At 34.4% G+C, this 16,263-nt stretch overlaps 1 protein-coding gene across 7 annotated transcripts in view; it reads right to left on the bottom strand.

The window, feature by feature from the left end:
* LOC149796720 (tryptophan 2,3-dioxygenase-like) overlaps positions 1-16,263 on the bottom strand; it is an 83,052-nt gene that overhangs the window by 8,638 nt on the left and 58,151 nt on the right. For all 7 annotated transcript variants that reach the window (XM_089961364.1, XM_089961365.1, XM_089961366.1 and 4 more), the window contains 9 exons: positions 15,723-15,813; positions 13,541-13,608; positions 12,650-12,715; positions 12,042-12,103; positions 9,217-9,292; positions 8,824-8,934; positions 6,348-6,458; positions 3,556-3,612; positions 2,796-2,850 (listed from right to left, as the gene is read on the bottom strand). In XM_089961364.1, coding sequence (XP_089817490.1) covers positions 2,796-2,850; positions 3,556-3,612; positions 6,348-6,458; positions 8,824-8,934; positions 9,217-9,292; positions 12,042-12,103; positions 12,650-12,715; positions 13,541-13,608; positions 15,723-15,813 — 697 coding nt within the window. The remainder of the gene's footprint in view (positions 1-2,795; positions 2,851-3,555; positions 3,613-6,347; positions 6,459-8,823; positions 8,935-9,216; positions 9,293-12,041; positions 12,104-12,649; positions 12,716-13,540; positions 13,609-15,722; positions 15,814-16,263) is intronic.

Genomic DNA, 16,263 nt, shown 5'->3' with positions numbered 1-16,263 from the left:
GAAAAAGAAAACAAAATCTGCCATACAAACATGTTAAAGGAGTACCGTGATTGAGATTGCTCTGTAAATCATTCACTAAGTTTAGATATTCATGTCCCACACAGAGACAATTTCAATAAAGACGTACAGACTGATTGTAGTGACTTTTGTTCAACCAGTCTTCGGAATTCTGAAAATTGAAGAATCTAGACAATAAACGTCTACAGCCACAGGAAAAGAATACGTTAAAGCACGTAATATGTGAATATGAGCACTTGTCCTCTGATGTTCCAACTCAAACCAACAAAATTTACAAGATGCTGAAATTTAGATCCTACACCTTTAAAACAGTACCCTTAGAGGATGAATCATCACAAGCAGGAATGCCTGAAAAAGAATATTGAATATTTGTTGGAGAATAACTTGATTAAACCAAATCCTGATAAAAGTTTCCTTATGTGCACAGACTAAAGAAAAGCGAAAAGAGTCACCAATGTAGACTCATTTCAAATACCAATATTTGATGACTGTATTGACAGAACTGGAGATGCGAAATGTCACCAAGTTTGACCTGTCATAAGAATTATGGCAGATTCCACTTTCAGATAGAGCGAAGGAAATCGCGGTCCTTACAGCTCCAGATGGACTCTATTATACAAAGTAATGCCATTTCGTATGAAAAAGTCTCTCAGATCAGTCCAGCGCTTAAAGGACACGATTCAATCTTGTAAGAAGGCTGTGATGCTTATATTGGCGACGTAATTATATACAGCGAAACCTGGAAAGATCACCTGGAAGCAATCCTGAAACTCTTCGTTCGATTTAGCTAGGCACATTTGACATTTAATTTAAGTAGAGGTGTATCTTGCCTAGCTTGTGTCACATTTTTAAAATATATCAAAGTCATGGTCAAGCCAAGCCTGTATAAGCTAAGCTTAAAGTAATATTGGGACTTCCTGTGCCTATCAGTAAGAGACAACGGGAACAATTTTTGGGGATGGCTGGACATTATAGAAACTTTGCTCATATTCTTCCATTATTGCTGAGGACCTTATAAACTTACTGGGTAAAAAGAACAAGTTTTACTGGTCTGACAAATCTCAGGAAGCGTTCGCTAAATTAAAGGCCATAATTAAGAGTGCTCGGTTCTTTTAGCTCCAGATTTCAACCAAAAAATTAAAATGTTTGCTGATGCTAGTGATTTGGGATTGGTTACGTCTTAATTCTAGAGAATAAAATTGGCGTTGATCATCCAGTGTGACATTTATCTAAAAAATGTAATAAGAAAAAGAACAATCATTACCCAGTCGAGAAAGAATATTTGGCTTTGATAGTAGCGTTTCAATACTTTGAAGTGTATATTAGTTTCTTCTTTTTCCTATTATTATTACAACCCCCTTACTTTCATCAATAAAATGAAAAATAAAAAGCAGATTGTTGCGGTAGAGTTTGATGTTGGACGAATACACCATCGACATGAGACATATCAAGGGAAAATAAAATTTAATCGCAGATGAACTTTCACATTTTTAGGAGTTCCATATTGATTTATCTTATATAAATTGTTGTACTTTAATGATAAATGCTCCTGTGTAATTTATTTTTATTATTCTCGTTTATGTGTATGATTAATATGGAAAAAGAAAGCTTTATTGCATAATTCTGTTTCTCTTCATGAGGTTATGTGCTAAGTATATCTATAATTTCTGTGAATTTCATTCATTGCTGTAAATTGTAGTGATTGTGATTAGTGTCAAACTTCGTACGTATACTAGTTCCGTTTTAAAATATTAAGAACCTAAAATTGCATACAATCTATAAATAAATGCTTACGTACTTGCTTACAGTTACTAATAATAAAATTATTAGTAAATAAGCTGACAGGTTTCTTTCTGTTTCCCATTGGACATTTCGGTCCGGTGGTTCTTAGAAGAAATAAGGTAATTCCCATTTGATGGGATAGATCATGTGCCTTCCCCTACGATGTTGGAGATTTGCATATTGTCACGCAGGAGTAGAGACAATATGCCTGTTTTGCCTGTATATACATTCCTAGGACTAGACAACTTTCTCATTCTTATTTCTTGTGTTCTTGTTGTAACATGAAATCTAAAGACGTATTTTTATGTTGAATATATATACTATTTGAGATAAATTATGTTTTTGAATTATTCCCTAGAAATAGAAACTACTCATTGGACGATAAAGTATTTTGGGACTATTATAAATTATTCAAAGAAGGTCAGAACAACAGCATTTTGATACGTCGGGACTGTGGCCGGACATGTATATTCGTGCATGAAAAATTGAACCGGAACTTTTCATTCTTTGGATACTAATAGACCTTTTAAAGGATTAGATTAAATTCATAATACTTCAAGTTACTCTTACAATTTAGGTTTATAACATTGATAATTAAATTGTTTTGTTACAGTTTATAAAACTTGCTAGTTTTGCTTATATCTGTTACTTAAGTTACGAACGTACTGTGATAACGATACAGTCAAAATATGGCTTTACTTTTTAAGAAATTAATATCTCATGACATTGTTATCTCTCGACATGAAAATGTTAAAAATATTTATATCATCTAAAGAAATAACGTTGACTTTGGTATTATAACTTTATGAAAATGTTGGATTTTCGAGCAAAGAATTAGTTCATAAACGTCTAGCAGATCTCATTATCTTCACTGTTGTAAAACACGTTTGGTCTGTTGCCGGTAAAGTAAACCGATAGAAACAAGTCATATCGAATTGATTGGACTGTATGTATTATAATTGAATAAACGTATGTCATTAAAATTATGTATGGACCTGCTTGGATCAATTCTTCGTGCTTCTTGGGATCAACAATGGCATCAAAATTATTCTGAAAAATACAAAACATTGCTGACAACTATGCAGGTGCTCTTGTAATAGGATGAAAACATCCAGACCTAGATCTGAGAGAGAGAGAGAGAGAGAGAGAGAGAGAAGAGATAGGGAGAGAAGAACCAAGCAAATGTAACAAATTACGATACAATTAGGGTTAGTTAAATTTCAAGTTTCATCAGGGTCAGTGAGTCATGATAAAATTTAATTTTCTCTGTCTTCGTTTGTATGGCTTCTTGATATTGATATGTTTTTAATTTTCTTTGTGCATTTGACGCAATTTATGTTAACTGAAACTTACATGCCTTCCACTGTTTAGTTCGTCCATAATGTAAGAAATCAACTCTCTTGCTCTCTTGCAAGTAGTTTATATTGTGATAAGTAATCTATACCACAACATCTACAGCGCAAATAACTATCCCTCCCACGCAAATATACACAGACAAAATACAGCTTAAGGAGAGGTATGCTTTGAACATTCTTTTCAGATTTATTGAGAAGAAGTTGTTCTCAGAATGCAAGAATGGCTATTTGCATTTCATTGCTACAATAACATTATCCCTGGCTATTTGCATTTCATTGCTACAATAACATTATCCGTGGCTATTTGTATTTCATTGCTACAATAACATTATCCGTGGCTATTTGCATTTCATTGCTACAATAACATTATCCGCATGTATGACATGCCTTAATTGTGTACCTTAGCTGTCTGATATTCGGCCATGATTGCTTTTTTCTTCGTTTCATCTGTTTCTTTCTGAAAAGTAAACTTCATTGTTATGAAAGGATACCTATCAAATTAATGCAAACCGTCTATGTTTATGTATCATTCAATCGTGTGAACGCTAAGTTTTAAAAGGGAGGAAGAGAAAACTTATTTTAGGAAGGAAAGTTTTGAGGACTAGTGCTGAAATTCCAGTTGAATATATTTCATAACATTGTCGCTGAATTTCTAACAGACATTCAATGCTAGAAAACAACGAAAAAGACTACAACGTTTACCAAATTTCTAAATGTGTACAGTTTAATATAACCGCTCGTTTAATTGAACGATTAGAAGAAACTCTTTTTTCCTCGCTCATAATGTGTGCCTCGCTCAAGATGCGATTGTTTGCTTTCTGTGTGTATTTTACCTTTTATAGGACTCAGTTTATATGTAATGTGTTTGTTGAATGATTTCAGTAACACATCACTACGATTGTCGTGATATATATATTTTAACTGCTACATATATATATATATATATATATATATATATATATATATATATATATATATATATATATATATATATATATATATATATATATATATATATATATACTTGATGAGTAAAATTAACCTGACGCACACATCCGTTTCAAACATAAATAATATTGTTTAAAGAAATGTTATCATACATTTTAGCAAACCAAACTTACGTGTACTGTTGTCTAATGTTCTTTATAACCAACACTCGTTAACATTTGCTGAGACGATGCCTCAGTTGATGTGAAATCATGAATACTTTAAAAAATGAATTAACACAAATATTATAGTAACAATATTGTAATGCAGAGATGAGAAAATATAGCATTGGACTGGAAAGGATATTCATGCACTGCTGACAGCTACATGCAGATTCATTTATACGTTTAGCGATTTTGTAAAGGTATAAAGTCAGTAAACTAATATAAGCTATTTAAAAGTTAAAACCTTAACAACTATGAGTTGTAAAATATGTCGGTTAAAAAGTTAGCCAATTGAAAGTCTAGACGACGTGATGTTGCATCTTCTCCTTTGAGTATAGAGCATACACTGTTTTAATTCAAACAATTAAGAAAAACCGCTATTATAGAATAAAGAGGGTTATTTGGATCAACGAAAAATAACAAATATTTTTCAGTAGTCGCGTCATCGAACAAAAATGAAAGCGATATTAAATTATGCTTGGTACAAAAATGTTACGACACGATCATCAGAATTAACTTGATTTCGACAAAGCCTTTGATTCAGTGGGATTTGAATGTACCTTTGTACTTGGAACAAACGAGAGATTAGCACTGAAATTCATGTGCGAAGTTCAGTCTTTTGTTAGGTTAGCAATTTCTTTCAAATGGGCTGTTCATACTGTGAGTGTTTGAATTCACCCTATACTTATTTAAACGTTTATGTTTAAATTATACCCATTATAATACGAGAAAAGTCAAAGAAATGTTTGTTTCTGGGGTTCGCTTGTATGACGTACTGCACTGTATATGGAAGATCGGCCGTATTCATCAGCATAATATTTTTTTATTTTTAAAAAGTCTATTGTTGACATGTTTCTGATTGCCAGTGCTACACCACATCATAGCCTGATGACTGAAATCGTCGAAACAGAGCAACACATACATGAAAATCATCAGCATAGATCGTTCTATAAACTAAATAATTCATCAAGGTTTTGTCTAACACATGCAACACAATTACAATTAAAAGTTATGTAAAAATACTTGGTTTTTAATTAAACTTTTATTGTTTATGAGCTTGAAAAACGATCTTTTTGCCTTATATTTGTGAAGAATGAAGCATGTTATCCATGGATAGGACGAACCAGAATGAAGCATGTTATCCACGGATAGGACGATACCAGAATGAAGCACGTTATCCACGGATAGGACGATATCAGAATGAAGCATGTTATCCACGGATAGGACGAGCCGGGTGTATATCCTTAAGGTTCACACTCTTTGTGTGAATATCGCGATGCTGGTGTTGTTGTTGTTGAAGGGTTTAACATCATTTTTCAGCACACGATAAGCTATACATGGCGGCCAGTATTAATGGTGGGGGAAGAACCCGGGAAAACCCAGGAAAGAACCACCGACCCACGAGAACCTACTCGCAAGCTTTCTCACATACCCACATTGGCTGAATCCGAGACTTGAACCCACGCAGACAGAGGTGAGATTGCAGTGATTCGTAACGGAGAGCGCTTCAGACTACTCGGCCTCTCGGCCCCCCCCCCCAATGCTGGTGTAAATGGGCTTTTAAAACTTCCACTGATATATGTATAGTGGAAACTGTTAAAATGCGTTATATATTCAAACAAAGTGATCATAGGGTTTTGTGTATGTATGGCTGTCTTTATCTGCAAAAAAGACAGTATAAAAAAGTAATCCACAGGGCGATCCAGAATATATTAGACATGGGTTCGAGTTCAAAAAGATGATTTCGCTTTACTCAAGATCGCCACATCCAGCATTCTTTAAAATTGAATTGTAATATACTTTTACTGTTAAGTGGAGTTCAGTCGAACTCTCGAATCCGTACTCCAACCTTCTTCTAAATCCGAGTATGGGACATACCGAATATGTACACGAAAAGACTGCGCTATTCTTTTGTAACTGCGTCCAGGAACGAGAGACAGGAAGATGATGAAAATTGGAGAGAAGTGAAATGAAGGAGTAGAATAGGGAAAGAAAGATGAAGACTAAAATGAGAAAACAGTTAAAGCTAAGGTAGATTTACCTCCGCCGGAATGAGATATGCCTCATTCAGATATTGGTTGATAGCTTCCGTATATTTAGCAATGAAGTTGAATTCATCTTCCTTCATTCCAGGGGTATTCTCCAGCCATGTCTGTCAATGTCAAAATTATTATCCAAGTTGCACAAAATGTATCTATACATTTGATGTATTTTGAACATATTTGCACATACCTGAATGTAATTGCTGTCGAGGGAAATTATAAATTATTCATGTGGAAACAAATTTGCAATCAAAAATTGAATCATAATGCATTATGTCATAAATAAACACAAATATCACCCCACCACACAATCTGCCCCATATTCCAGAAACGTTATCTTCATGTACTGAGTAGTCAAAATCACATCTCAATCCATATATGTAAGGGTAAAGTTTTGTATAAATCTATTAAGAATGCTGTATTACAGAAACTGATAAACCGACTATACATACATACATACATATCATATGGCGAATAACAATCTTCTCAAGTACACTGCATCCAGCTAGAGATCACTTGTGTCAGGGATTGGTTAAGATAAATGCAATAAACTGACAACGAACAGTGCGAAACTAGTATCTAAACAAGCCAAAGCGAGTTCGATTCTTTAATGAGTCGTTGTCAAAGGCAAATACAAAGCACAGACAAGACACATAAAATAAAACAGAAGAAAAACGGTTATGTTTGCGAAACTTTACATTGCTGTTTCTACAGGAATTAAACCTTTTAAATTTATTATGTTTCAACTAGTTTGTTTCAGCTTGTTGCTGATACTGGAAAATATTCTTATTGACCTAGAAATTGATGAGCCATAACGACATCTGTTATTTTATGTAAATTTATGTATGAGCAAATTATATCCCGGATAATGCATTACTATTGTAGTCATAGGCAATTAACCAAATTTAGGGAATTATTTAAAAGACAATGTGTAGGCTGCAAAAGATTGTATCGTTTGTACATGGTTGTCTTTTTCTAGTCTATTTGGTTTACAATGCTTGGTTTCAATGTTCTAAGACATTGTATCAAGTAAGCTTCCATTTCTTTCCTGGTTTGGGAACTCCATTTGGAGTTGTGAGCAATTGCAATAAGTTCGATATCATTGAAAGTGTGGCAAAGGGAGCATAATTGTTCTGCGACCGGGCTTCTGTACAGCTTCTGTGTCATCCAATCAGATCTATGAACGTTGGTCCTTTTGTGTAGCTTTTCAGTTTCCCGGACATACGGAAGGAGACAGATCTTACATGTGATGCGATAAATGACATTCTCTGTTTTCACGTTTTTCTCTAGTCACTGTGCTAGCAAAGATATAACAATATCTAGTTAGCTTGTTTAAGAAATTACAAATGAATAGGATTTATATAATTTAGAAGAGACAAGGGAGTGACAGTCTTGAAATAAATATTGCTTTGTTCTCGATTAAACTTTAAACAAACATTTACTGTCCAAAAAAATGCCCCCAGTTACATAACTGTATACTAAACTAAAGAAAACAAAATAAATCAATAAATAAATAAAACTCACAATAACAGTATTGTGATGAGAGTGAACTGGTGAACTGACTGGCCACAAGCAGTCCACAAGGCCTTATGTACTCCTGACGAGACCCACAAAACACTCAACCAAAGAAGCCCACAAAACCAACAAAACCCACAGAGCCCACACAACACACAAAGCCAACAAAACCCACAAAGGTTGTTAGAATAGTCCAAAAAGCATGAGCTGGTATGGCAACAGTACATTTAGTCCGTTTTCGTAAGGATTTACATAAAGGAATTACCAGCTCATTACTACATTACGGTTGTATTCCCCACAAAAAATATAAAATCAGTTTGTTTTTCTCGGCACGCACCGTGCTTACGCTGTCGATCATAGAAATGGTTCGGAACCTGTGTTAAGTTATGCACTCTGATATTACCGAAGTAGACCACATTGAAAGGGAAATCTGCCTGTGTTCATATCAAGCGCAATAAAGAAGAGGAATTAAAATTTAAATACAATGACGTACAAAAACGCAACAATAGGGCGTATAAACACATTGAATATGTATCGACACTATTAAATGGATAACTAAAAACGTCATTGGTCAAATTATAAAGAATGCCAGCCGTCTGCATTGATACTCCCAATTTTCGCTAACTCAAACCTGCATGTAGTATATGCCAGCTACCAATTGTTCGAAGAAGTATACAAAATATTGAATCATAGAAAATATAAATATTAACTCGTTGGAGAAATTCGCTAGCAATGCACTTTTAAAAAAATGGACACCGAATGGGATGGCTTGTATCAATAATATTTGTTGTATATATGCATGTATATTTTAATCCCCTAAACGTTATTACAATATATATATATATATATATATATATATATATATATATATATATATATATATATATATATATATATATATATATATATACTATCTTACTGCTTCTATATTATTTCTTGCATATTCACGTACTACATTACCTCCACAGCCTTGAGAAGACTAGGTTCAGTAAGGGACTTGTGCAACAACTGTTTGGATTGGTCGTTGAAGCCAGCCGAATAATGCTGCTGACTGTACGGGACACGGTCTTTCTGCAAACATTCAGACGAATTGCATTAGATTTGATTTTTAGTTCACCTTTTAATGTGTTAAAAGTGTGTAGAAATACATTGTATTTACAAACAAATCAAAATGACACCGAGCGTTTACTTTCTATTTGATGAAACGTCCATTATAATACTAAATGTTTTTATCGTGTTTCGTTCGATGGACTCAAGAAAGTTTTTGTTTTAAATTTCTCTGAAACCTTGTAAGGAGCGTCGGTATATACATATGTTGTAAGCTCAAATAATAAATTTGTTTGAGATTTTTACCTCTTCCAGACCAAGTTTATTCTCGATCAGACGAAACTGCAGACTCTGAAATCCTGATGCCGGTGATAAGTAGCCCCTGAAATGTATTGGTATAGAGAGATAAGTAGCCCTGAAATGTATTGGTATAGAGAGATAAGTAACCCTGAAATGTATTGGCAGAGAGATAAGTAACCTTAAAATGTATTGGTATATAGAGATAAGTAACCCTGAAATACATTGGTATAGAGAGATAAGTAGCCCCTGAAATGTATTGGTAGAGAGATAAGTAACCCTGAAATGTATTGGTATAGAGAGATAAGTAACCCTGAAATACATTGGTATAGAGAGATAAGTAGCCCCTGAAATGTATTGGTAGAGAGATAAGTAACCCTGAAATGTATTGCTATAGAGAGATAAGTAACCCTGAAATACATTGGTATAGAGAGATAAGTAGGCCCTGAAATGTATTGGTAGAGAGATAAGCAACCCTGAAATGTATTACTATAGAGAGATAAGTAGCTCCTGAAATGTATTGGTAGGGAAATAAGTAACCCTGAAATGTATTGGTAGGGAAATAAGTATTGGTAGAGAGATAAGTAGCCTTAAAATGTAATGGTAGGGAGATAATTAGCCCCGGTAATGTATTGGTAGATAGACAAGTAGCCCCTAAAGTATATTGGTTGAGAGGTAATTAGCCCCTGAAGTGTATTGGTTGAGAGATAAGTGGCCCTGAAATATACTGGTAGGCTGTTAAGAAGCCCACGCAATATACTGATATGGTGATAAGAAGTTACTGACATTTATTGGTAGAGAGATAAATGATATGTGTCATCGGTTACAAAAGATAAAAATAAAAATGAATAGATCTTTACTGCCATAAAAACGAAAGGTTTAAATTCCGTTAAACGACATGATTGGTGGAGTTCAGCCGGTGAATCTCCAGTTCAAAATGTCTACAGTTATCTTTATTGGGATGCAGTTCTAGTTTACTCGTCTATTTGAAAGTACACATCATGTGACGTGATGTGTTTGGTCAAACTATAGTTTTGTCCTCGGTGTATGACCGGATGGATCTAATATATCGTCATGAAGTTTTGAAATCTTTTGCTAATTACACCATGTGACAACAAAGATTTGGCACAAAAAATATTTGTTTGTCAGCAAATATGGTTTGCAATCAGCATTTACAAGGAATAAAATAAGAAACTCAGGAGAAATAGAGATACATAAAGAGGCACATATTTTTATCGTCCTTTTTCCTTAACATCTTTGCTTTAAAATTAGGTGCCTTAAAATTGTAATTAAACAGATATTTGTTGAAAAAAAGTGATAGATACAGACACTGAAAGAAATTATCAGTTTAACCGTGTAAATACGATCTGAAAGAAGAAAACAAAGCTTCACAACATATGTTCGCATTTCCTCAACAATGACAAAAGATCTATATAATGCAGACAAATCCGTAAAAATGTGGGCAGCCTGGAGACATACATTCTGTCGTTACTTGTATTGAATTATAAAAACAGACATCACTGTAAATAAACTGTATATTTATTATTGTCTCGGTTCCTGAAGGCATCGGCGCCCGGATGGCTGAGTGGTCTACGCTGGTCGCCTTAAACTCCCCGACATTTGAGTCCAGGCTCTGATAACGTGGATATTGCGAGCATCTTCCTGTTGGTCGGTGATTCATCCTGGGATGTTCCCTGGTTCTTCCTCCACAAATCTATAGTCCGCCATGATGTATAGCCTATCATGTGTTAATAAACGGCGTCAAACCCACAAAACCACAAACTTCTTTTCGCTAATTCCTTTGTGATTCTTGTAAAGAAAAATTGAGTATCATATGATATTGTCCTTCTTTTCTTGCATGCATGTTGGCATATTTTTTGTATCTTGACAACTGATTTGATGTGGTGTCTTGATGTTAAAAATGAACCTGGCAAAGTTATTCGCCAACTGGTAAACGTTGTGGTGTATCCACGGTGATTACTGTGAAAAGCCCATCGGCATGCTGCAATGTGGGACTGCTTCTTCGTTAATAATTTCTTCTTCACTGGTTATGTTCGCCAACTATTCATCGTCTCATATGTCGCTCCTTCCTTTCTACGATGTTAATTTCTAATTATGTGTCTTCTTATGATTACAAATACTCTTACTGCTTCTACAAATGCTGCTGCCATTGGTTTTTATATTCCTTCGTGCACATTATTATGAACTGTTGCTGCAATGTTTAAATCGTAGTCTCCCAAAAATTACCTCTTTTTCTGCAAATAATAGTTTACGTGCGCAGAAGTTTAAGAATGCTGATCACTGGTTACAGTAATAACGCTTATTAGGTTTGGTTTTTTAGGTTGGAGAAAGCTGCTAAATAACTTTAAAGAAATGTCAGCAACGAGCTCGAGTTTCTTCTTAGGACTGCAAAGGTTGGAGGTTATTTTAATTTCCTCGTACACACCTTTTGCTTTGTCTTTGAAATGAGTCAGTTCAATCGATGGAACGGCATTTCAAAGTTGTCAGAACCAGTGAGGATTTCAAGATGAGAATGTCTACTAAACCACTCCTGTTAGTACTATGATTATGACAAATTTAGAGTCAGCTGAAATTTACACCCAAACCTACAATCCGCATTATGATTTTTTATACCTTAATTAACCATCTGTAGGATATCATTTTGAAATGGAGAATCACCGGCATTGACTGTTTAATTTTCTTGAAACTTTTTTCCTTATATTATCTTTCGTTCTTTTTTCTTTTGGTCCCTTTTATTGATATCGGTTGAGATACAATGTATCTATTGATACAGATAAAGACGATTTGCTGTAGCGTGACGATAGGAAATTCACCTGAATTCAAGAAAGTCCATGGGAGTCATAGTTTCCATTATCGTGAAGTGCTCGATGATGAGCTGCAAGAGATAAACCAGACAAATTCGATATGTTTAATTATTCGCATATTTTATGTCATGTTTTGTTAGATATAATTGTTTAGTGTTGTGTTAGGATATAATTAGAGATGAATCAAGTCCACTGACTATTTTATGGATAATTGTGAATACGCTTAAAGACATTCTGGATTATATCATTGTGATACATCAATACTAGTGGTACATCAACCTATTCAAAACTATTGATACATCAGCATATTCAATATTATACTTCATTCAGAACACTCTATAATTTTGGACTTGCGATAGAACTTTTAGGATTATTTGGGATTTAATTAAAAATGCAGTAAGTTCCGTTACGGCTTTTGATGTAATGCTGCCGAAGTCTATCTCTTTTCTGTATTGCCTGACGGTCGTCTGTAGTTATCCATTTCACTTTTGACAATAACAGCTGATGCTACACGTCATCTTAATCGATAGTAACAATGAAACACCACGATTAGTGTCACATAAAACACCCGTTCTTAAAGTTTCAGAAATCTATCATAGATTGATGTCGTGGTTTACCTTCAAAATCAAATTGATACGGTGCATTCTAATACGAATAGTAAAGGCCTTGCTGTCGTCCGAAACCTAAAAATAAAAAGTGTTGCTCTGAGGCAAAAGGATGATAAAGAAAAGAAAGATTAATGATCTTATTGTCTTGAGTAACTGAAGTTCCTAATTGCGTATAAGGGGGCTTCATTTTCCCTGTAAGTATCCGCTCATAAATAAAGAGATATTGGTTTTAGAAGAAAAGAAGCAAAGCAAAATGCAAGCTATTTATTTTTATGGTGAATTTGTTCTTCACGAATATTAAAATATGAATTGCACAGGTCTATATTAATGAGCTATTAAGAGTTGCTTGACACAGATTTCAATATATTGTGTTCATGTGGGCGCGTCATGTGCAAACATATTGAATTGAATGTTTTTATGTTCAAAACCCTCTTTTATACTACTTAAAATCCTAAATGACTAACTTACTGGTGGACGCACTTCGTAATCAGCACGCACGCACACACACACACACACACACACACACACACACACACACACCCACCACAAACACACAAACACACACACACTCATTAAAGAGTCACAAGCGTTCAGGCTAGCTAGATACTAGTTTGGCATTCTTGGTTGTCAGTTTATTGCATTTATCTTAATCAATCCCTGACACACGTGATCCCTTGCTGGATCCAGTACAATTGAAAGGATTGTTATTTGCCACGCTATATGTTTTGAGTTCTTTTAATTACATTGCTGCAATTTTCACCACACGAATAGTATTATATCAGCGATCTGACGGATAGCACTTACAAGCAGTTTGAAAAATCTGATTGCTGCGTGTCACTTTAAAAGATGTAATGAAAACATCATAATTTTGGATGCCCTTAGACAAAAGCTCACACTTACCAGACACTGGAACAGCTCGCAAACTGAATCGAGCTCGCACAAAATCTGCTTGAACCATAGCTCGAAAGCTGAAATAGAGAGTCAGTATTCATAACTGCTGTGAAATCGTTCAAAATCGATTCCAAAAATGGAGTAAAAGAGTAAACCATAGCGACATGAATCAAACGAAATCGATATGGAAAGAGTGAGGTGCATTAATCGAGCTGAGCTAGAATAATAGAGACCAAGCAAGAGAAGTCGACACTGAGTGGAATGTAGTTTCGAGCAAGCGGATGAGTAATTGAGAAGTAGCCAAAGTTTGAATGGCTTAAGGGGAGAAATAGGCAGTCAATGGAGAGGGAAAGCCGAGGTACATATGAGTGACAGTCATGTTTCCGGTAAGTTTACTCTCATCTTATCGCTCATTTCTAGAATTCGTAGGTAATATAATAATTTAGTTTCTCGTGTTTATTCTTAAAGCGTTTGAAATAAATATAAGCATATTATTTACAAACAATTCCCGTCCCAATCACATATGCAAGCAACGAATGTAATCAAACTGCACCCAAGAGAACGCACTAAACACTGCCACGGCCTATTGCTGAATCAAGATTTACAATGTCTATTATTTACCTCTGCGTTTTGCGAATTTATTTTTAAACGAGGTAAAGGGAAAAGGAAGCTTCCCGGCTTACTTGGGAGCAGTTCGGGAGTGAATGCAATTAATAACATCTCATTGGTTAAATGCCGGAAATATAAACTAGGCACTGTTCACTTGCTGAGTTGACTCTTGATGAGGTTAAATGGAAACAGTTTAGATATTAACTTTCATAAGACAAAAAATTTAAGTAAAATCTGAGATATTGCATTCGAATGATTAAAATATTATATTTATACCAAAATAAAAAATCCACAATTGGTTTTGAGCAGTTCCTTTGAAGTACTTTTGGATACTTGATGTCGCAAGGTGCTAGCACGTGCATAATAAAGATCATGATGATACGAGTTAATTAACCAAAATAACACATAAATCTTATACAACATAAATTTGTGACTAAATTAGAGATCTCTCATATATTCGGACATAGCTGGGAATGCAACACAATCTCTGATAGATCGAACGTCAAATTACGGCAGTCAAATTCACGATATACTGCATGAATCGTTAGATTTACGGTGAGGTCAAAACTCTCTTGTAACGTAATTCAAACGAGAATTAAATTATTAGTTATGTTCTTCCATAAATGTTCCGAAGTGTATTAAAACTCAGCTGATATTTATTGTGTTTGATGATTGTAGGAATTTAATGGTAGTTTTACTATGCCAAATATCAGTGTTTGATGATTGTAGGAATTTAATGGTAGTTTTACTATGCCAAATATCAGTGTTTGATGATTGTAGGAATTTAATGGTAGTTTTACTATGCCAAATATCAGTGTTTGATGATTGTAGGAATTTAATGGTAGTTTTACTATGCCAAATATCAGTGTTTGATGATTGTAGGAATTTAATGGTAGTTTTACTATGCCAAATATCAGTGTTTGATGATTGTAGGAATTTAATGGTAGTTTTACTATGCCAAATATCAGTGTTTGATGATTGTAGGAATTTAATGGTAGTTTTACTATGCCAAATATCAGTGTTTGATGATTGTAGGAATTAATGGTAGTTTTACTGTGCCAAATATCAGTGTTTGATGATTGTAGGAATTTAATGGTAGTTTTACTATGCCAAATATCAGTGTTACCTGAGACGATGACTAAAACTCCAATAAAACGCTCAAAATACTGGATTTACGGCAAAAACTAATATTAAAGTTATAAAATCTATAAGTACAAGAATGTTATACCATAATCAGGGAATCGAATAAATTGAACATCTGCCAACTAAATGAGATGCAAATGAGTTTTAATTTAATTAATTAAATTATTTATTCTTTCCGATCAAAAAATATCATCAAACAACGAAAATGATGTCAAGATTGCCATGTTTTAAATTGCATTGTAGACAATTTTAAACTTATCTTCAGGTTTTCAAATTTCTTCCGAATCTCTTCCTTACAAATTAATAATGTATTTCGAGGCTTTACTTTATTGATTGAAAATATACTTTCAAGAAAGATGGGATAGCGTCCAATTTCCAGCAAGCCCTGGGCGCTTAGATCAGTGCCATCAGAGGGAGAGCAATGAGCAGAAAATCTCACCTTGGTGTACAATGATGAAGAGGTGCTCATCGTGTGCAGTTTTTCCATGCTTGGTGCTGACCAGGGATTGGCAATCCAACAGCTGATTAACCTAAATATAAAAAATGAGAAAGGAAAATGAAAGGAAAGAGAGAGAGACACACAGAATAAAATATGAAAATAAGCGACCGAGTTTGAGATACTAACCAAAGTTCCCGCTGTCTTGATTGGTTTGCGTCGATTAGGTTTATTGACGATGCTGTGTCCAATGAAAGGTTATGCATGATAATTTAACGTCCAAATTCAATGGACACTTGTCCTCAAAAGAGGTAATTTTAAATCCCCTCAACAGTTTATCATCTCCTCAAAACAGGATACTAAGATAAAAATTTCGATCTTCATAAGAAATCTCCAATTTAGAGTTTAGAAGTTCAAATGATATAAATTCTTTGATATTCCTGAAATCCAACATTCACCTCTTTAGCCAAGAACAGTGTATGCCAGGCTTTACGAGCAAACACTACATTAATAAATTACTCCATTTTTGTTTAGAGAATATATT

The sequence above is a fragment of the Sinohyriopsis cumingii genome, chromosome 6 (assembly GCF_028554795.1).
Source record: "Sinohyriopsis cumingii isolate HCF-2022 chromosome 6, ASM2855479v2, whole genome shotgun sequence".
Classification (NCBI taxonomy): Eukaryota; Metazoa; Mollusca; class Bivalvia; order Unionida; family Unionidae; genus Sinohyriopsis; species Sinohyriopsis cumingii.
Note: the sequence above shows the minus strand (reverse complement) of the source record. Positions and strands in the feature narration are given on the sequence as shown.